Consider the following 22,660-nt stretch of genomic DNA (forward strand, 5'->3'; position numbering starts at 1 on the left):
ACTGCTGGCCCTTAGTACCCATACAGAGCCATATAGAAGGTAATGTCACATAGGGCTCTTAGTCTGGGATATTTTCATGCCACTCCTCACTGTGAGAGCTGAGTACCTGCAGCTCACAATGAAGCTTTACTAAAATCAGTCAAACTGAATTAAAAGGTGCCAGACCCAATTCTGCGCCCATGGCCAGCTACATAGCATTGGGTGCACTGCACCATCTGGTTTCTCCTGGCAGTGAGGGACGTGCACTGCTTCATACATTTATTTAAGTGCCTGAGGAGAATTTGCAGAACCAGGTTTTGGATGCCTGGAAATTCAGATATGGTGAAGAGGGAGTACATGTGGCTCCAGGCTTTATTTAATGGGAGAAATGAGGAGGCACAGGGTGCCCTGTAGCATTCACAGGACTTGGAGAGAGTTATTCTGTGTTTTCTTTTCTGGTGCTCCTTAGTATGCAGCAGTGATGTTTTAGAAGGTGACAACTTCATGCTCTCAGCTCCTTACTGTTGTAAAAAAATAGAGAGCAATCTTCACAGCATCTCTTTGGGTTTCCTTGGGGCTCCTCGTTGGGGTAACAAGGCAGCCCAAGCCTCACATTCGATTTCCTGCTGCAGAAGGATAGTGGCCATGGTGTTTCTGTCCCCAGGGAGAAGCTTTAGCCTGGGTTTCTTAAAGCTGGGAACCAGATAGCCTGCACTCTGCCTTTCATAAGCTGTTTGCCTTAGCTACCCCTCTTCAAAGCCAGCTTTGTGTGGCAACGATTGGAAAAGCTGGATGATATCATCACACTGCCCTTTAATTTCTCCTTATGTTTCTCTTCCAGCTCAACTCCAACCTCATCTCTGGACCCGTATTCCCCCTGCAATAACAACTGTGAATGCCAAACTGATTCCTTCACTCCAGTGTGTGGGGCAGACGGGGTCACATACTTATCTGCCTGCTTTGCTGGCTGCAGCAGCACGGTGAGTGGGCTTTCCTTAGGACCTTCAGGAACAGCTCTGTGGGTGCGAGTGAGTGAGGTTAGTGTGCATCTGGTAGAGCAACTCATTTACAGCCAGCAGTGCTTGCACCCAAAAACACTTGCCTCATGCATCAGATGGGCCTGAGCCACTGTCATTGTTTGCTCTGTTGCATAAATGCCTGCTGACTCTCATGGAGCAGATTGGCATTTCCCAACCTCCTCCTCCTCTGGTTTTTCGCCTCACTGCAGAAGCAAGGAACATGGTAGGAAATCTATGCAGTTGTCCATTGGTAGAACCCAGATCCTCCGCAAGAGCCCAGGCTGTGGGACCAACATGTGTCCAAATCCTGGTTTTATTCATCCTTGTTTAAGCTTTCCTTCCGCTCCTCTTGCTTTTCTCTCTTTCCCTGCTTTACTCTGAGGCAGCAGCAAGAGCAGGTGTCCAGGGAGCAGATTCCAACCAAAAACATTCTGCATTTTTCAGTTCTCCATATTTAGGAGTTTATTTCGTTTAGAAAACTCTCAAAGACCAAATCATCTCTGTGTAAAGTTGAGGGGAATTTTTAGCAATATCTTAAAAGCCTGCTTTTCCAGATTTTGCTGCCAAAATACTAATGTCTTCAGATTACACTGAAAACGAGTGCCTGCTGCTCCCATGGGTGGGAATTGGTGGTGTTCTGCGATCCTTGCTCCCTGTCAGGTCAGCCTGGTCTCAGGCTGACCTGCATTTGTGACTGCAGGGAAATCAGTACTCACCTCCACGGCTTCATCCTTCCCTTTTGAGGCAACATCAAACCTCCCTTCCTCCCCAAAAGAGACAAACCTCCCACGAGTGCCAATGAGCAGAGGTGCAGGCTTGCTCTAGAAAGTGCAGCCTCAGAGCCCAGGTGCCCTGGAGCTCAACCTGCTTAAAACTCTTGTCAATTCCCACTCCATCCTCAGAGATGTAGGCTGCAATTCAAAATACCACAGTTTCCAAGTGCTTTCAGCATCCCCACAAGGGACTCCATGAGTGTGTGACACATGCAAAGGTGTTACCTCCTGCCCTCTTCCTCCTCCTCCTCCTCCTCCCAACAAGAGACAAGTCAACACCTGGGACCACAACACGATGCTTTTAACAAGAAGTCAGGAATAGTGTCACACCAGTTCACCAAGCCCTTAACAAGAATACAGCCGATGTGGTCCATGGCTGGAGGGCAGGAACAACCTCCTTGCTGTGCAGTTCAGGGCAAAGCTCTGGCTTCTCTGGAGGGAGAATAGTAATGAAAATTCAGCTCTGCCCCTTCAGTCTGCAGCTGCCTGTCCCTCGTGCTCTGCAAGAACAAACCTCTGAGCAAAAACCTCACTCTCCCTCACCGTCTCTTACTTAATCTTCCTTATTTTGCCTTTCCCTCATCATGGGGTTCTTTCAATTGCTTTGTTTTGTAGGGTTTTTTTTGCAGTAAGGTTTTGAACACAAATTAGTGAAGCAATAGCATCCTCTGGAAAAGGTGTTATCAGGAATTATGGACCAGTTTGGCCATGCAACAGCCCTGAGGCAAAGCCAAATTGCCAAACCAGGTTTTAAACTCATAATCCAGGTAATGATCTGCCTAGAGGGTCTTGTGAATGTTTTATGCTCGTGATGAGCCAAGGGTCGCTTTTTACTGGGACATAAAATTCTCTGAATGCTTTATTTAACTTTACTGCATTGGACATTTCTGACTACCTCTCTCCACTTTTCCTCTGTGAACAATTTCTAAAAGCAATGTGTAGCTCAGTTAGCTTTTTCTTTCTCATTTCTTCTCTCTTCCTGAGCTGGTTGCAGAGGTCTACCTGTCCAGAAAGCCTTAGGCATATCAGTTCTGATAGGCAGAGTTCTGGCACCCTCAGGAATTTATCTCTTAAGCCATTCCTGGGAGTGACCCTTGTCTATGAAGCATTTGACTGTGCATCTAGTTTGTTTGATGCCACTGCTTCCCTCACCCTTTTTGGCTGGAGACTCATGAATTCCAGCCTGGCATTACTATACTGGCATCTCACAGCTTTGCTCTGAAGTACCAGCTTGTCAGAGCCAGGGTTTAAAAGAATAAGTAATTAAAACCATGGGTGATTTGCATGGATAATTACTCCAAACTCAGGATGCTGTTAAAGGTGCAAACTCTGCTTCTTCAGATGCACATAATAAATCTGGGTGTGCAAGCAGCTGGGCAGTGGAAGGCTGTGATAACGCATAGTTGAATGCAGTGGGATTGCAGACAAGAGAATCTATAGCAATTTGGCACACGTAGCAAGAAGTTGCCTCTCCACAGGACAAAGGTAGACTCCATCTTTGATGTTTCCTTGTTTGATGTCTGTGAGTTGTAAGAGTGTGTCAGTAATAAAAGATCAAAGATCTCCCAGGTAAGGATGAGGCACAACGCTAAGCAAGCAGATGTAGTTGGTACAAACTGATCGCACTGCTTTGGGCCAGCACCTTGGTGCAGAATGGTTGAAAAAGCAGATTGGGGGATAAATTTTCAGGCAGTGGAGGTGAGGAACTGCCTCAAAAATCACACCAATGGGAGAAGAATCTGTCCCACCACTTCCAGAAACAGGTACCTTCTCTTCACTGATGAGAGGAAATAAGCAGCCAGTTATGCATGTTTGCCAGGATGGGAACTTTGTTCCAGGATCTTTCAGTGCAGGTGTGTACTTTCCTGGACTTTGATGGCTTTTAATCCACCTGGTTGTGTCCAGATTGTTTGCTAGCAAAACACTGCAGTAAAAGCCAGGAGCTACACATTCCTGTTGTCTGTGTGCAGACACCACTGCAGTGGTGCTAATTGTCACCACCTCGGAGCCTTCTGGTGGCAGCTTCTAATTCACAGCAGAGGAATTTGTTAACTATTGCTTGGCAGCCAGAAAGGCACCTGCATATCTCCTCCAGCTCTCCTGCAGTTCTGCACTGCAGTCTCTCTTGCCCTCTATGCACTTCTTCAGAAGAAAATCATTTGACTCCTATGCAGTAGAAAGGGATTGGTGTCAGAAAGGCTGGAGTGGTATCCCCGCGGATGCTTATCTTTAGAGGCGGTGAACCAGAAAGTGTGCTTTTTGTATGGTCCTAAGGGGACCCAGCAGAAAAGCAAAGGAGTTTCTGCTTGAATGTAGTGGGGAGGAAGAGGAGGAGATTTAGCTGGTTTTCAACATGTTTTATTTTATGGTGTTACTCCTCTTACAAACCCAGCGGGCTGATGAAGACAAGCCATGAATCATTTATGATCCTTTCATTCTGTATTCATTAAGGGATTTCTTGGTAGTATTGTGTGCCTTAATTGTGCTGACATCCCACACTCAGAAATTCAGGAGGGCAAGTGGAAAATAAGACCAAAAAAAGAGAATTCCCTAAATCTGTGACTGGCAAACAAAGCTTCTTTTCACATCCTGCACTTACTGGAGAGATGAAAGCAAAATGCAGTCATTTCACCCTCCTTCTGATCGCAGATTGATAAAGTTTATCTTGCCTGACTTCAGCTTTTAGCTCAACACAAATCCCTCTGAACCAGATGTCATTTATTAGCACTTGAGTCCAGCAGTGTCTGTACCATCAATCTGTGATAGTTCAGCTCTTGGTGAGCCACAGCCACCCATCGTGAGTGGCTCCTTCCCAGGATTCAGGGTGCTGGAAGCAGGCACCAAATGCACAGCCAAGAACAAGGCTGCAGATTTACCTGCTTTTAATGTACTCCAGTTTAATTGCAACAGCCAAGAGGGTGGAGGTAAATAAGAAAGTAATTAGAACCATCATTTGGGGACCTTCCTTGTCACAGGGACACAGATCGTTTCTTTATTCTCCTCCAAAGAGGTATAACGTGGTAATAATTTTGTTGCAGTGACATTTATGGGAGAGACTTGAAAGGAGCAGAAGAAAAGAAACAAGCCAAGGGACAGCTTTCCTTTGCTGGTAGCATGCATCAGAGCTGATGGGCTTCTGAAATTATCTCCAAACCCCCGTCAAACAAGCACTTAGGAGTAACTTAATTGACCATTAGAGGATTCAGAGTTGCTGTTGCCAACAGAGCAGGGCAGGGGCTGGGGACCGTGCCTCTCCCTCATGCTGAACCCCTGTACTCCTTTGCAGAACCTCAGTGGCTGTTCCTGCCTCACCTCGGTCCCTGCTGAAAATGCCACCGTTGTTCCTGGCAAATGCCCCAGTCCTGGCTGCGAAGAGGCCTTCCTGACATTCCTCTGTGTGATGTGTGTGTGCAGCATGATCGGGGCCATGGCGCAGACACCGTCAGTCATCATACTCATCAGGTAGGACCGCAACCAGAGGAACCCATGAGCCTGATGGGGCTGCTCTCAGGGTGGGAACAGGGCTGGAGGGACCACGGGATGCTGCTGGGAGCTGCAAGGAGCTGAGGATCCCGCACAGCTCCTGGAGTCTGCCTTTCAGGCTGCACTGACTGTCCCCAGATTCAGGAGTTTGAGCTGAACCTCCACGCAAGCCATCAGGAAATCCTCCTTTAACTAAGCATTCCCTGGTGAAAACACCTTCAAAGTGCTGCCTGTATTTTCAGGCATAGGCTTTCTCCTACTTTCCTGCCTTTACCTGCAGGTGGGAGTTGGGGAAAGCCTGAGCAGTCCTCCTGAATTTCAACCCCATTGTTTCAAGTGTTAATTAAATCATTTTCTCTCTAAGCCATTGTTTCACTTGGTGGCACCTGGGTTTGTCCATGGCATGGCCCCACCAGGCTACAGTACGGACCTGCTAGAGAGAATACAGGAATTGCTTGGTGCAACTTTGGTAAAATGGGAGTGCTGAAAAACTGGGCTTGCAAACAGAAATCCCTGCAGGGATGCTGCACAGAAAGGTGGAAGGCTTGTTCTCACCAAGGCTGGGATTAGCATGGGAAGGGAAACACGGATGTGCAGTTTTCAGTGCAGGTAGTAAGGACATTACAACTGCATCAGGGAAGGGGTACCCCATGTGATCAACACATAATGGCTTGATGAGATGCATTTAGAGATGGTCTAGAGGTCATAGAAACCTTGGAAAAATGAAAGGCTCTGGCAAAATCTAGCTTTGGTCAATACCCTCCCTGCCCAGAGTTTAACTTCTCTCACCCTGGCCCAAGTCCAAGAACAGAAGGAACTTGTGAAAGTCTGAAGGACATCTCTGAGTTGATCCAATATGAATAGGTAGGCAAGGGTAGCTTACTCTAATAATTGACCTTGTGTTATTCCCAGACACATGGCACACTTCACCTTATGATATATGTATATATCTAACTCCCACGTTATCCAACATTACTTGTCTGTCCAGACTGTCACTTACTTAGAATAATAACCAGAGGCATAAATAGCAGATCCATTCTGCTGCCTGGAAAATTCCAATAAAATTAAATCAATAAGGTCTGTATTAGAAACACAGTCTTGAGTGGATCTTGGACAGAACAGCTCTGTGAGGGCATGTCTCCCTGCAGGATACAAAATAAGATATTCGACCTCCTGGTTCGTTTCTCTCTTTGCATCTCCAGTAGCTGAAGGGAAATCAAATTTCTCATGATAAATATTGTGGCAAAAGTAATCTGAAGTTTGAAGAGTTCTTTGTTCAAGGGAGCTGCCAGCACCTGTAGGATCCTGCATGGAGACATTTTCATGTCAGCTTCAAATGAGATAAGCCAGTCACCAGCCAGAAAGAAGAATACAAGGGAATAAGAAAAGCAGAGGGAATATTAACAAAGTTCAGCTCACAGCTGTAGGGGATAAACAATTCACACATCCAAATTGCTCCACTGCCCTCAGAATCTCTGAGAGCTACTGAAATACACAGGGAAGAGCTCTTCACCATATATGACCTCATGATTTCTTGCAACTGCCATCTTGGATTGGTAAAAGAAAGCTTTGGCATATGAGCATGTCCCCAGTGTCAGAGGCAGTGACAAGTGGCATCAGCAGTTCCTATGTTTACTTTAAAAGTGACTTTCAGTGTCTACAAATTAGGTGTCTCAGCAAGTTATTTATTCAGTGCTGTAGTCAGTGAGGAAAGGGCATGTCGACAAGTGGCAACTTCTGCTCTGGCTTAAGGTATGGGGATTGACTTTGGTCTTAAATACAAAGAGTGGATGAAAGGACACCACCACCGACTAAAAATCCACTGTGAATATTTCATATGATAATCTATTTCTTTCCATAAGATAAACTTGAATACTCTTTTTTAAATCCATTTCCCACCCAACTGTAGAATCCTATTTGACCCAAGCCATTAACCACTGGAACATTTTTCCAAGGCTTTCTATTGAGCCTGGGCTTCCGCCTGAAAACTGTGCCGAAATTTCACCCAGAGGTCAGAGGCTTCATGCAGGAGTCATGGTATGGTGGGAGGTGGCTTGTGTAATGTGTGAGATGAGGGCAGGTAATAAGAATGGTCTTCTGTTAAAACCACGTGCTGTTTCTGGCTGGTTTATTGGTATTATCTGTATTCATACAGAAGACCACCACTGCCACTATGGATGCCACTAGCCGTGCTTCCTGAGGACCTCTATAACCAGCTAATGGAAGAGGCAGCTCAGGCCTTTAAAGATCCCCCATGTGATGAATCTATTCATATGGGGATTGCTGTCCTGCTTTCCCATCCTTTATGTACTGTGGGAAATAAAATACTATTATAAGACTTAAGACCAAATTAATGATTTCTGAAATTCCAAAGGCTTTGCTGAGCCTACCCCAAGAGGATGACTTTAGCCAGTAACATCCTTGAGCTAAGCAAATTAGAAAGCCATGAATTATTTTTTAAAGCACCTTTGAAGGATAACACTAATGTGACAGAGTGGATTCTGTTCATAGCAAAAGGCAGCACAACTGTTATCTTCCCAGCATAAAAAACATTTGCATGCTAAACTCACACCCATGAGAGCTAGTCTTGAGCATTTCCTCACTGGGAGGCTTGATTTAACAAGCTGATGGAACCTTTTGGTCCATCGTCCTCCCTTCCTTCTATTGTCCCCAGTGGTCTGAAAAGTTTCAGAGCAAAAAGCATCCTCTCCCTTCAGTTCTCAACATCCTGAGCCTTGAACGCATGATGGGGAACCTTGTAAATGGTCATTTACTGGGGTGGGAGTTTCATTTTTCCCCAGCTGACGACAAGATTAGCTGCTGTTATTAATGACTTAGCTAAATGCCTGAACTTATCACTGATGCTGTTACTTTTGGGGCTGTAGGCAGTTCAGGCGAAGGGAGAAGAAAAACCCCTTTAATGACTCTTTGAAGGGGTGGTGGTGGCATCCTGGCTGACAGCTCAGAATGGCCATGAGGTGCGTTAATCAAAGCGGAACACAAAGAATCAATTTCACTCTCTCCCTCCCTTCTCCCTACAGAACTGTGAGCCCCGAACTCAAGTCTTACGCTTTGGGGGTGCTTTTCCTGCTTCTCCGTTTGCTAGGTACGTGCAAACATTTCATGTCCTGCTCTCCCTTCCTTTCCTTTCTCACAGAAAGTGGTATTTTTTACATGTAAAGTGGATTTCTATGCCATGCAATGTTGTGGTTGACATGAGTGCTGTCTGACACAACGGGGTCTGAGGCCTCCCTATGGAGGATATGGCATCAGGGCTCCTGAAGGCACTTTTCCTGCCATTCAAATTGTGTTAATGGAAGCAAATGCAGTGTTGAATGAGAAATTACCGTTTCTGCCATGGTCCCACACAACCAGTTACTCTTCTATAGCTGTTATTAACATGTCAGCGGCTTGCAAAATTACTGCTGCATTGCATTTGCTGAAGTAGAGGGATATGTATTTTCATCCTCCTTTGAGGGACAGGACTGGTGTTACACGGTGTGTTTTGTCACATGGAATGTTTGCCCCTTCCTTCAGGTCTCTCAGCAAGGAAAACAATAAAATGAGAAAGGCTGAGTCCTTGTATCCTCCTGTGGGTTAATATCCCATTAAAATGCATATGGCTGTTCCCATGGACCAGTATGTGCTTCTCATGTATGAATTTAAAGGAACACAACGATGTTTGCCTGCTGCTTCCTTCTGGGTGGAGTTTTTTTCCCCTTTTGAAGAGATGGCTCCTGTTTTAAAGCTCCTATAGTTTAGCTTCTTAATCTCAATGATTCAGAGCAGAATCCTCTGATCCATCTCTGTGTGTTCATGTCATGCATGGAGTTTTTTGCATGTTGAGGGATGGGATTTACTTTTTTCCTGCAGGACACAGGCAGTACCTGCCCTGTATGGCCCTCCCCAGTCTCAAAGGAATGAGCTGGAGAGTCAAGTGCCATCTTTTAGGCTACAGCAAGACATTAGAAAGTATAGGACCAAAACTCTAGCAGTACCATACATTGTGAATAAGTGACCTCATTTATTTACTTCCTTTTTGTAACACCTTATTCCCATTAGCTGAAAGGGAAATGGTGGTCCCAGACCAGTTTACAATAAAACCAATTAGATTTTCATTGCTTTTGGTGAAGTAGCTGCAGTCACAGATAACGTTCCATCAAGTAATCTTATTCAGAGCTCAGATAACTTGAGGGGAAGCTTCTGGGTTGACTTGGGTCATCTCTGGGTCAAGCCTTGTAAAGACAGCATTTTCTTTAGCTGCTGGTGCTGCTCTTGGCTTTTGGCCTGTCTTCAGTTCTCTCTGATTGAATGTGGAGTGTCAGCAGGCACGTGCGTGAGGAGGATGGCTGCAGGCTGTTGTTTCTAAGGGGGAAAGTACTTAAGGGGGTAGATTTTCTCTCTTTTTTCCTTTCAAAAGAGAGAACCCTCCTGAGATAGCAGCATCCTGAATTCCTCTAAACCCAGGCTCAGGCATGTACAAGTTGAATAGATATTTTGTTTTCTTCCAATAAAGAAGCCATAGTATGAATTTAAACTCAAATCTTTATATGTTGCTCTGTCACTAAGTAACTCCTGTGAAATAAGACAATGCATCCTGAAGAATAGCAGCAATGTAGATAGAACCCACAGAAAATGAAAAGAAAGGTACTTTTCAATATGAGCAAAGGTATCCAAATCTCGCCCTTAACAACCTGAGCTTCAAGAATAGATTCACTGATTTATTTTAAAAGCTTTTCAGTTCACCTTTAAGCTTTGACTTAAGAAGACAGTGATAATAGCTGCTTCTTGAACCAAAGGAGAGTATTAAATATAGGAGGTATGAGACCCGGAGGTGCAGTTGCAGCTAATAGGTTTCAGTAAGACAGAAGCAGCTTTTTTATACAGCCCTACAGTTTCTGCCATGAAATATAAGTATATATATACAGCAGAAATTTTTGCAACAGTTTGCAGTAAGGGGTAAAACATGATTGAATCTCTTTAATATTCACTATAATAACATGAAACACGACTGAATTCTCCCAGTATCCTCCTGGATGTATTTTCTTATTGCACAGAAATTCTACTGTGAGAGGGCAGCATAATAGTGTCTTCATGTAAAAGTGTTTCTGCAGTTTCTCAGGGAATGCCACTGGAGCCAAAGTTTTGGAATAGAATTGTCAAAATGACAAAGAGTTTTAGATTAGTAAGACTTGAATCCTTTCTGGATGGTGTTCACCGTTCATCCTAACACAGCCTCTGCTTACCAGGGCACTTCTTTTTGGTTTTCCTACAAGCCCATATCGTTTGCCTCTCTTCTTCCAACGTGACAAAACTACAGTGTTTTGCTCTCAGAAGGACTTCCCAATCTGCAGTGCAACCCCTCAGCTCCCTTGTCGCAGAGGGTCCAGGCACCAAGTTACTCCTGCGAGTCTCTTGTCCTTTTTGGTAAAAATGGCCTAAAACACTGTTTGCTGGAGGCTTTTCATACATTTTCCACATCCATGCCTGCATTCACACAGGAGTAGCTTTAGAGTTCAGTGAAAACAGTTCCTTCCTCAGGTCTTAATAAGGAGCAATTTCAAGGCCAAATTATCTTGCAAACCTGGAAAGCCAGCTGAAGCCAGCAGATGGGGATGATGGCTCTCTCTGAAGTTCACATCTCCAAAGCTTTGTATCAACATCTCTCTGCATGTTAACAAATAGGAGCTCATACCTCAAAATTATGATGAAAATGCCGTTTTCTCTCAGTCCACAAAGTGTGTGGCTGCTGCCTCCTCTGTCACTGCCACATCTGGATGTGATCCCTGAGGTGGCGTCCAGCACGAGTGCATCACTGGGTACACAAACTGCATTCAGTAGCACAGGCTCTTTGCTTGTTCCTAGCGGGAGCCCAGCTGGATTTCTAAATACCATGTTGAGCACAGGTTTCAACAAATAGAACCCCTTCTTTTAACCAAGAAGCAGAACCAGCCCAGTCAGGAATTTCCAGCCGTTGAAGTAATGAACAGAGAACTGACACTGATGTTTTTCTCCAGAGCATATCCAGATTTTGGATGTGATGACTGGAACTGGTGTTTCTGACAAAAAAAATAAAATCATCTTGCTTTTGTATCATCTGGTTTTATTTACTACATTTGTGCTATTAATGATTGGTTAAAATGAGTACCAAAAGCCCACATAGCCTTTCTTAACTCCCACATCTATTAACATAAAGGCAGATCAAACAAAATCTGCAGAGTTTGTCACCAACAAAATAAGATCAAGAGATCTCAGTTCAGAAGGGAACAGTCAAGACAGCCAATTTATTTGTAGTCTTAGGATACATGTCATGAATGTCACTATTGTTCATGAAAAGCTGAAGGGAAGGTATCTTTTCTAAGCCTGGAAATCCAGGTTAATGATGAAACTGGATCCAAGATTAAACACTTTTCTGTCTAGAAACTGGAGTGCTTGTGGCTGTCTACACATTTATTTATAGAGTCTCAGGCATCACAGCACTTACAGATGCAGTGATATTGTCAAGGGTATGTTATGCCTACCTGCTGTTGGATTTCAGTAGATACGATGCTCTCTTTTGCTGCTGTGTTAACCCACAGAAGTGATTTTATCCATCAGGGCTCTTCCCAGGGTTTATCTGCTTCCAGCCTTCCCTGTAAATATAGCAGAAGAGAAATGGTTTACATTATGTAGAACATCCACATTTTCTTCCGAGTGCTGCACACTTGGAGCATGTGTGCTGGCTGGGAACGTGGCTGTCCTAACCTCTGTCATGGTAATGAGAAACAGAGGCCTCTACAGTGTCCCTGTGGGATGGGGAAAGTAGGGAAGAAAAACATTGCCTTTATTAGTTAAATGAGACTGGAGTGATTATTCTGCTCTAAGATTGCTGCTCTGCTGCAAACTACGATTGAGAAACACTCATCAGTAGTTAGCTGAGGTGGCTGTGGGAGAATCCTGCTGTGATATTTCATTTGATGGTGCACTGAAATTTTCCTTTCTTTTCAGATTTAATCTTTGGCATCTATTAGAGGGCATTGTTTCTTTTCCTTAGGCCCAAAGAAAACCTTCTGCTGTGTTAGGGAAAGGTCCAAAACTAGCTCTCAGTGCCCCAGCTGATTTCAGGCTCTGAACTGGAGTGCTGTGACATGCTTCAGGTGAAAACCCTGAAGTGCAGAATTACCAGCCTCTGAACAGAGAGCAAGCTGTAAGGCTGTCCTCCTCCTCCTCTTTCATTTACCCCTTCACTCAGTCTCATTAGGCAAATGAGAAGCTTAATAAAAGCCACTTAAACTTGAGTAAAATCCTTCCTGCATGTTGATATCAGCAGGAATCTCTTCCCTAGACATTGAGCCCAAGCTAAAAACTCATCCACAGACTTTGTTTAACTTGATTTAGAACTTCAGAAATTAGAATTACAGGCTGCAGCTGGGACCATTAACCTTGATAAAGTATCCTCTCTTTCCATTCACTGCAATCACGTCCTCTCTCTATCATAAGGATCATAAAAGCATGATTTGTCTCTCTTATTTTGACAGGTTTTATCCCACCTCCGCTCATCTTTGGGGCTGGAATTGACTCCACGTGTCTGTTTTGGAGCACGTTCTGTGGCGAGCAAGGAGCCTGCGCGCTGTACGACAACGTGGTCTATAGATACCTGTATGTTAGTATTGCTATAGCCCTGAAGTCTTTTGCATTCATCTTATATACCACCACCTGGCAGTGCTTGAGGAAAAACTATAAAAGATACATCAAGAACCATGAAGGTGGGCTCAGCACTAGCGAGTTCTTTGCCTCTACTCTCACCCTAGACAATCTGGGGCGGGACTCAGTGCCCCAAAAACAATCACATAGGACAAAATTTATCTATAACCTTGAAGACCATGAGTGGTGTGAAAATATGGAGTCTGTTTTATAGTGACTGTGGAGGGGTGAACTATATTAATAATACAAGGGTCCTTTTTAATAAAACCAAGAGGAGAGCACGAATGAAGAAACAACTGCAAAACAACGGCAACACAGGAAACTTTTGTCTTTTTCTCAAAGTCAGACCCAGCCAGGATTCTTGTGAACAGCATCTTTTAATGGGATCACTTGTGACATCCTGCGGGGTGATAGAGAAAGCAGGGAGCTGCTGTGGCTGGATACCAGCCCCTTTGATGACAGTACAAGCTTCCAAGAAGAGCACCTGAGGAGGTTCATTGGAAAGCTCAGCGAATGGACAGGCTTGGGCACGAGGCATAGAGAAAGCAAGGTGGCAATGCGAGAATAGGTGTTGTGGTTGCAAGTGTGGTCCCAGGGTATGTGAAGCCCCCCAGTGTGGGCTGAAGGGTTGGCTGGTCTGAGCTCTGTGATGGCAGAGGGAGCAGTGCTGGAGCCATTCCACGAGTCACACTCTGTCACCAGCCACGAGTCCACGATAAATACCTTGAAAGCTGCTGGAATCCTTCCCGGTGCCGAGCAGTGCTGTCAGAGGTATCCGAGTCCTTCCAGGCGAGGCTTATTCACAGATTGCAGCTTTGTGGTTGTCTGTGAATAGCTCTGCTTACATCTCTCAAACCCAGTAAAGTTCAAGACGTTTGCTCACACTTGCCAAACGTGCTGTCATTTTTAAAGGGGGTGAATTCCAAATACTCGGCTGTGCAGTCCTCTAATAAGATGGGGTTTTAAAAAGTTATTTTGCAATCTATGTTAACCCTTAAATCGCTGACACTTTTCCATAGGGAGGATTTATTTATGCTACTTTGGGGAAGGATCCTGTTTTAATTCACCCAAACATGATGTGACTCAAGGGATTTGTTTAACCCTCTGCGTTTTTTATCCATACGCCTTCATTCTAATATGCTACCAAGCCAATGAAGACACATAATATGTTTTTAAAAACGAGAACAAATACACTGTGTCTCTATAAAAACAATTGTCAGTTGGAGAATTATAGATAATATGATGATTTACGTAATATAGGTTTTTTTCATGTTCTATGTGACTCAGTGAATACACATATATATGTGGAGAGGCTGTTTATATTCTCTCCAGTTTTTAAAGATATATATATATGATTTGCAATCTAGAAATTGTGTGGTGGATGTTTTCTTTAAAGTGAGTGTGTGTGTGTGTGTGTGTGTGTGTGTGTGTGTGTGTGTGTGTACAAGATGAAAGGAATCCCAACCTTAATCCTGCAACCCTCACAACTGATTTTTTCACCTAAAAAATTCCACTGACTTCAGTGGAAGCCACGTGAAGAAGGTGGAATAATCTCCCCTCCTGGAGGCCACATTTTGCCATTAGCTGTTCACATAGGGTTCCTATGGAAGGCGGGGTTATGGGAGCGGAGGCTGGCCAGCATTGCGCACCTCTGAAATTCTCATTGAGATTCTTAAGAGGCACCCATGCAGGAGGAGATTTGGCTTTGCTTTTGCAATGCAGTCTCACATAAGCCTGCAAAAATCAAGGGGAGGCTTTTATCTGATCTCAAGAAGCATGCGGTCAGGCTTATTTTGCATGCGTATTTTATTTTTCCAAAACATTCCTGCTGGGAAGCAATACAAATTCATTGCGTTTGATGAGTTTTCCCTAGGAACCAGACTCATTTCCAATGGACTAAATGTCAGAAGGGTTTTAAGGGTTAGCATCATCACCAAAAAGCTCCTTTTTTGTTTGTATTTTAAAGCTGTTTTGAACCTACAGATGTTTGGAGCAGTAGCCTGGCATGGTGAACCGAATGCTGGGCATCACTTCCATGCATCTGGTGGAGGGGCTGATCTTCCCTAGGTTCTTGTCCATTGCTGGCAGTGGACATCCCAGAGTTGGCACAATTACAGAGGGTTGATAACTTCCTGCTCATGTTCAACACCTTTTTAGCAGACTTAGCTCTTACCTAGGCATTGAAACACAGGTGTGGGCTATCAAACTGCTTCCACTTGACTGACTTTACGTGTATGTTTTTAGTTTATGCACAGCATTGTATGTTCAGCAACAACAAGAGCAAAAAAAAGGGGTGCATCAAATAAACTCCACTGTGCCAAATACTTGACAAATATTGTAACTGCAGATATTTGAGTCTTGGTCTTCAGCCATGTTAAGAATCACTTGATTAATGAAGGAGTTTAAGTCAAGTTATTAAGCTATGCAGTGCCATTGTTATGTTGGGTGGTAAATGATGCTTTTTAGGCCATTAGATTAGTTTAGTATATCCTGTCTGCTAAAATAGAGATACTTCATCCATAAAACAATGAATTTACAAAAGGCACAGGGTGCATAACTGTCTCATAAAATATATATAATTGTCAAGTATAAGCCTTTGAAATTGTTATGTACAGTTCTTTTTGTTCTGGAAATTTATTACTCAGACTGCTGTCTTTTCAAATGTTAGCTCATAATTTTGTACTATACACACACATTCAGACTCAAACACAAATGTCAGAGAACAGAGCCTTTCTAAAAGCCTGATTGCTTGAAATTCTATAACCCCTTTCACAGTTTCAGGGTTTTTTTCCCCTCTGAAAGTCCAAGGTGAAGGAGAACAGCACGATGACATGATGCAAAACAAACTCCCAGTGCTCAAGAGCTGTGATTTGTCAGTATAGTCAAAAGTCCTCCTTGACTGGAGTTATAGAAATAGGATTCCAGGGCACATAATGTTTTCATTTTTATTGATGTTTATTTTTTTTCATTTAATCTTTTCTCTTAGCACACATGGGAGATGCAGTTGAATGGGGTTACTGATACTATTTTTACGCTGCAACTTAAAATTCCTGCGTGATTTTTGTTTTATTTCTTTTGATAATGCAACTCTTGAAGAGCTCTCTCTCCATCCCACTCTTTGTTTTTTTTCTTTAAGGACATATCAGATGCCTGCATTATGAAGGGCTTTACTGTCAGTGCTTTGGTACAGATTCAAGAACACAGCTTTAGTTTAAAGAAAACAGACAGACCAAAACCTTCATCCATCCATCCCAGCAGGCTGCTTGCTTTTTCCTGATTTCAAGCCCACAAGCCATTGTCTGCAACACAGTTTTTGTTATAGAATAACAAAAGTAAATCCTCAGACCCAATTTTGTTATAGAATAAGTCTCAGACATCCTCCAGCTTCCCAAATTGCAGAATGGGCCTTTTGCCTGTCAGCACTTCGCTTCCATCCCGCAGCTGCCTTAACCTTAACTTAAGGTCAAGGATGGAGTTAGAAAAATGCCCATTCCTGGGAACAGAAACAAGGGCATGATCTGAGCTGTGCAGTCCACATCCAGTGTTGGGAATTTTTTTCTTCTCCCTATTCAGGGGCATTGAAATTCAGAGTTTTGTTGAGAGCTCAGTCTGTGCTGAAATGTTATTTTGACATTTCCAAGCTCTGTGTTCCCTGCATGGCTGTCTGCTAGGGAATGGCATAGTTGACAAAATAAACTACTTGACATTTAGCAGTCTCTATGGGATTGTCCAGTTGCCTTGCATGACTTCAGGTTGGGGTTTTCTTTGCCTTGCACAAATACCACCTTGGCGTAGCCCCAGTGGAATCAAAAGGGGACCCCAATCTAAAACTGGTGCAGATGACATTAGAATCAGTTTCTTTGCATCCTTGTTAACAAAGAGATGCATTTTCAGAACCTTCTTTTTATATACACTGAAATCATACCTTTTTCTGACTTTGCCCAAAACATCTTGGATGTATAGTGGGACAAAAAAGGCCATTGCTTGAATTATCTAGACAAAACTTCCATTCCTTAAGAATTCATCTAATAAGGGCCTCACACTGCCATACCCCTGCAAGAGGCACTGAACTACTCAGTGCTGTTACTGTTAATCTCAGTTGTTCCTCAAGTTGCTAGGAAGGTGAAAAGGGAAAAATAGAGTGAGGGATTAGCTTCAATTAGCTGAGCTAATTATGCTTCAGAATTGAACTGATGGTGAGCAGGCATTTGGAAAGTGATTGGAGTATTTCCAAATGGCTGAAATGTGTTGGCTTTTTTTTTTTTTCCTTGGAAATAAAAATTAAGGGAGTTGACGAAATTTGTATTCCCTCCTATCTCCATCGGAGTTTTATGTTCATCACATTGCTGTTGGAGGTGATGTACTTCAGGTTTACCTTTGTGTCTCAGTCAGGCACATATTTTTCCAGTAAATGAGGTCCTGGGGGACAGAAAAGCAACTCCATCTCATAACCAGCAGTTTCACTCCACAGCACACCCAAGACAACCTGGAGGCTACCAGCACTATGAAGCTTTAGCCCCCACGCCTGCCCTGGCTGTTGCTGCCACATGACTGTTTCTCACAGCTGGATGTGTTGGGATCAGTATTTTCTTAGACATGGACGATGCTGGTGTGATGTTTGTTTTATTCTTGGCAGGTGACATGAGGAATTGTCAGTACTAAAGACATACGAAAATGCTTCACTGGACTGACAAGGTAGCAGCTTTGTTCCTTCATTCACAAGGGTTTCCAGACTTATTCCCACTCTGCCATGCTCATCTATCTCCCTAATTTCACATGAACTGTCTTTGCAGACAGAAGCATGTTTGTTGGTGTTCTCTCCGTAGATCTGATTAATGCCTGCAGAGGCTTTCTGTGCAGGGCAGAGCACCCCAAAATATAAGCAATAACACTAACCTGTTGCCATTTGCATTAGGAGTTTTTGCTTTTTTTACCTACATCCGTGTTCACCTGCTCCCATGCTGCTGCCGTGACTCTTTTTTGTGGGCAGCAGTACCAGGAGACAGGCAGCCCCGAGAGAACTGGTGTGAACACAGAGAGTGGTTTAAGATGGGCAATCGTGTGACGGGAGCCTTTGGTATGAGACAGTCTCAGCTTCTGTTATCTGGTGGTTGAGGTTGATCCAAGGAGGAAAGGGGAAACCAGGACATTGTAGCTGAGACCCTGAAGGGATCAGCCACCCTTCCATCCTCCTGGATAGACCTACCTGCCCTACCTCCCTCAGACCCACGGTTTGTGGGCGTTACTTCCACACTGACCATCAGCTTCCTTTCTCCAGATACAGTTCTTCCCCCCAGTGGCAAAGCACAGCTCAGCTCTACCAAGTCAACACAAGGTGTTCAGAGTTACTGGCATTTAAATTTGCTGCTGAAGGGGTGCCAGCAGGTCTCCCTTAGCATTACATATGCTCAAAATATTATAGTTTGTTCTGCTTTTAGACACTGAGTCTATTACTTCTAGGCTGCAAATGATGCTTTCTATCGTTCCATTGACATTTCTAGCCAATCTGAGTCTTAATACAATTGCTTTGCTGAAAAATGGCCTTTCAGCAGTTGTTAGACATTAGGTACTTCTTTATTAACTAGTGATGGCAAGTAAAATCTTTGGCCATTGTGGGCTTCCTGAATCCAGTGGAGCAGAAGGAGGCTCTGTCTACTCAGAAGCAATACTGGTGTTTTCTTTGACAGAATATGAATATGGACTGCTTTTCTGTCAGCTTCTGTCTTGCCACAGCTGCTTGGCTATGAGCATCCCTCAGTCCCAAAAGGACACGGTGAATTCAGAAGAAGCCACATGGACAGTTGAATCCATTTAGATGGCTGCAAGAATGGGACTGTAGGATGCGTGCCGTGTATGTGCCGTTTCACTTGTCAGAACCTTGCTTCAGTCTCTATTTGTTTGATGAATGGCATGACTCCAGGGATGGGGTCTTCAGGGTACTAGGAATTTGTAAAATATCCCCCACTTTATTCAGATTAAGTGCAGCAAAGCCGACTGTCGCACCCTGGGAAGGAAAACATTAGCCATACCCTGACACTTTGTAGTGCTGGGCTTGTTCTGCATGAAGTTGGTGTCTGCAGATGGCAGAAAGCAATCAGAAACTTGTCAAGTCCAACTCAGCAAATAATTTACAGCGACTTCATAAGTGAATTTTCCTTCTTATTTCTTCCTTGCGAATGGCTGAGAAAACCAAGGAAATGCCTCCAGTGGATTTGCAAGGTCATTCTTGCGCATCGTCTGTGGTCTGGAAGAGTTTGGAAAAGCTTCCTTATAATTCACACACCTTGGTTTGTTCTGGCTGGACATTGATATCATGGGGGATATTTCTGCTCCCCAAATTCCTTAGGCTGGAATTTTCTCATCTGTACAAATATTTACTTCAAAACTGTGGTTAAGAAATGAATAAGAGGGTCCTTGCTCAATGCCAGTGGGCGTAGCACCACTGGACGTACAGTGCTCCAGGACAGCCAAAGTGCTGGCTTCCAACTCGCAATCCTCTTTCCACAAATATCCTCTCATAGATGCTTGAAATTCGATGCTTCTCCCAATGTTCGCACCAGTTAATGCATTCATTTGAGTAATTACTGAGAGCAAACACGAGAAGGGGATGAACCCAGACAAAACCAAATTGGTACTAAGGTGAAGCAGGTGGTGCGAATTTTATTTGCAGTGTTTGCACAGCTCTTAGATTGGAAGCAGAAACCTCTCGGGAATCAGAGTTGCATATGGCCTAACAGATCTTAGTTCTTCCCATTGAATTACCAGTTGATAGGACATCAGAAGGCGTCTTCCCTGCCACGTATTTTAGCCCTTCAAAGCCCTTTCCTTTTGCAGTCTAGCATCGCACAGATGTGCATTTGGCCCTCTGTGTAAACTGCATCTCAGTGCGATGTTTTTGGTGCCTCACAACTCTTAACTGTGTGAACTTGAAAGGAAGAAGTGACCCCAGTTCTTCACCCGCGATGCTTTCTGCCTAATGGGAGGATGAGAATCTCTCTTGAAGGCTCACAGCTATTTTCCTAAGGTCTTACATGCACTGGGACCAAACCTGTGCTCTGTTGATTGTAGGTGGCCTATAAGCTGTGCTCAGAGGTCTGTAGCTTCTCTACAGCCCCCCATTGCCTTCAACTTGTTTTCAGTGCAAAGCATGGTAATGAGGCTACACATATCTGTCCCTGACAAATGCAAAGGGTTGCCAGTGGTCTGTGACCACCAAAGTTCATGAGTCTCCATGCTAGCACATGAAAGCAGCTCCCAATATCTGCTTTTGGGAAGGAGTCAGAGAAGGGTTCAGTGGAAAACAGCAGCGCTGGGAGCTCTTGGTTCACTTTGGTACCATGTCCATAGGGAGAAGGGATGGGAATGGGAGCTGGGGAAGAGCTGTGACCTTTTAAAACCCATAGTGCCTACCACTGCAATGGAACGCTGTATTGTATTATATTATACGTGACTACCATGTAAATAAAGTACAATAAACGTGTTCATTAGGATTTTGATACAAGTTAAATGCAGTCTGCAGAAACTGTTTTTCCCTGCTGTATGTACTTATATCACATTCCAGGCATGGGGACATTTGGGGTCGTGTGAACTAGAAATGCATAAATGGCATTAGAAGGGAAATGTTTGCAGTAAGACTGTTGTGAAATTCCTTTTGCCCTGTGTACATGAGACACAAAAACTATATGAAAACCAGCCAGAGTGGAGGGAGTGGGGGCAGCTCTTGGCTTGAAGTGGTTTGTGAGAAGAAGCAACAGTGCTGCCTAGCCAGTCCTTGGCCTTGCTTCCTTCATGATGGAGGGAAAGCAAAGTTCTGGTTTGGCTGATTCTTCTTTGCTTGTTTTTATGGTGCAGAGGTGGATCAGCAGTATATGTCTTGCCTGTGTAACCTGGTTATTCTCACCCTTGAAATCCCTTAGCAGCAGCTACAGCTGAGCAAGCTTGAGAGCTCAGAATTCAAAGCAGATTGTGAAAGAGGTTCTGTTCTTAACTCAGTCAGCTGCCTCCTCTGTGCTCTGGCAAACTTGGAGGGGCTGGGTTTTTTTGGCTAATAAGAGTATTGGGAACTTACTTTGTTCCTCAAGTCATTCCCTCCTCTATGCTAATAATCTGTAAAAACAGAACTAACACATTTCAAAGAGGCAGGTATGCCACGTGCCCTCCAAATTCTGATGCAACTCTTTAACTGGGTTGTTGTAAGAGTTTCTCCAGGCTTCAGCAGCTCAGGACTGCTCTGGCCAGTGTTTGAAGCAGGTTTGTGGTTGTAATCTTCCATCAGTGTGTGGAGGGTGCTTCCATACTGATTGTCTTGTTGGAGGAAGAAGACCACCCCATGCAGTTTGTCACTCCTATGTCTCAAAACTCCCCCACAGAACTCTGTGTAGGGCCCACAATATTGGAAGAGTATCTACCTGCCTCTGTAGCAGACCAGCCAGTGATATTTGTCCCATGTACCATTGCTGTTCTTCATAGCCGCCTGAGCAGGGCAGCATTTGTGGGTGGTTGTATGTGCAGAAGGTTCTTCTTGCATAGAACATCCCCACGGATGGTCTGTAGCAGTGTGTATGGGACCTGGATGAGCCCACATGCTTCTGCCTGTGCCTTGGGCTGTGGGTTCATCTTTTCCTACAGTGCCCAAGCAAAAGTGGTCCTAGGGAAGGTATTTGAAGTGTGCTGGTTTGACTGCTGGTCATTTTGCAAATGTTTGGCAGTGCTTCCAAAATAAACCAAAATCTGGTTTGGAAAAGGAAAAGTTTCACTGTACAATTGATATAAAAAAAAAAGGAAAGAAAAAAAAAAGGAAAGAAAGAGAAGCCACATGCTCGATATATTTTGAGTACTGTGTTCTGTATTTTTGCAGCTTATATTTTCCAGATGAGCAGTTTAGAAATATGTGATGTGAAATACATACTGTAAGTTTGACTGTAAATGATATTAAAAGCACTATTTTCATTCTTCTCCTGTCTCACTGGATGATCTCTTTGATTCTCCCAGCTTGGCTGGTACTCTGTCTTCACAGAATTTCTTCAATTCCAGTAAAAGCAGAGTTAAGAGTTTGGGTTGGAATTTCAATGCTTGGAGCAACCTGATCTAGTTGAAGATTTCCCTGCTCATTGCAGGGGGGTTGGACTAGATAAGCTTTGGAGGTCCCTTCCAACCCAAACCAGCTATGATTCTGTGTTGAGGTTGGAAGCTTGCTGGAAACGACATGGGGCTGAATGTGTTCCTGTGCATATGCAGTGCCTTCAGAAGAGATGTCCTGGTGGAGAAGAGGTTGTGACAGAGATGGAAAGGCAGATTTTTGCTAAGTGCAATAAGAGGTTTAATTAATGGTTGTAGAAAAGGAGAGGGGGAATGAGGACACCCTGATGGTTGCAGAATGGGGAAACTTGAACACCAGTAAGAGACTAACATGAGGATCTGCTCAGAGGGAGAATGAGTTGAGCAGTTAGGAAAAACGCTGGATGTCTCGTTGATGCCGAATGTGTCTGACGCTCTTTGTGTCAGTTCAGCTGTGGAGGGGGAAAATGAAAGAGCTTTTAGCTAAAATAGCAGCAGCTCAGTGAAGTGGCTGAGCCCTGCAAAGCACCCTGAGCCCCTGCAGCTGCTTCTGCTCTGAGAGAGGCAGAGGCTTCTCCCTTCATCTCCATCAAAGCACCCAGTGCTATGGGGTCAGGGCAGCAGAGCAGCACATCCGTGAGCATGTCATGATGCCCATCTCCACTT

The 22,660-nt window shown here is 44.1% G+C and overlaps 1 protein-coding gene across 3 annotated transcripts in view; it reads left to right on the top strand.

Annotated features, from left to right (window-relative positions):
• Positions 1-21,891, top strand: part of SLCO3A1 (solute carrier organic anion transporter family member 3A1) — a 191,723-nt gene extending 169,832 nt beyond the window's left edge. For all 3 annotated transcript variants that reach the window (XM_062631055.1, XM_062631071.1, XM_062631063.1), the window contains 4 exons: positions 821-959; positions 5,058-5,233; positions 8,296-8,360; positions 12,772-21,891. In XM_062631055.1, coding sequence (XP_062487039.1) covers positions 821-959; positions 5,058-5,233; positions 8,296-8,360; positions 12,772-13,151 — 760 coding nt within the window. In that variant the 3' untranslated portion in view covers positions 13,152-21,891. The remainder of the gene's footprint in view (positions 1-820; positions 960-5,057; positions 5,234-8,295; positions 8,361-12,771) is intronic.
• The last annotated feature ends 769 nt before the right edge of the window (positions 21,892-22,660 follow it).

The sequence above is a fragment of the Pezoporus occidentalis genome, unplaced genomic scaffold, assembly GCF_034315485.1.
Source record: "Pezoporus occidentalis ecotype Australia unplaced genomic scaffold, CSIRO_AGI_Poc_V1 ctg11, whole genome shotgun sequence".
NCBI lineage: Eukaryota > Metazoa > Chordata > Aves > Psittaciformes > Psittacidae > Pezoporus > Pezoporus occidentalis.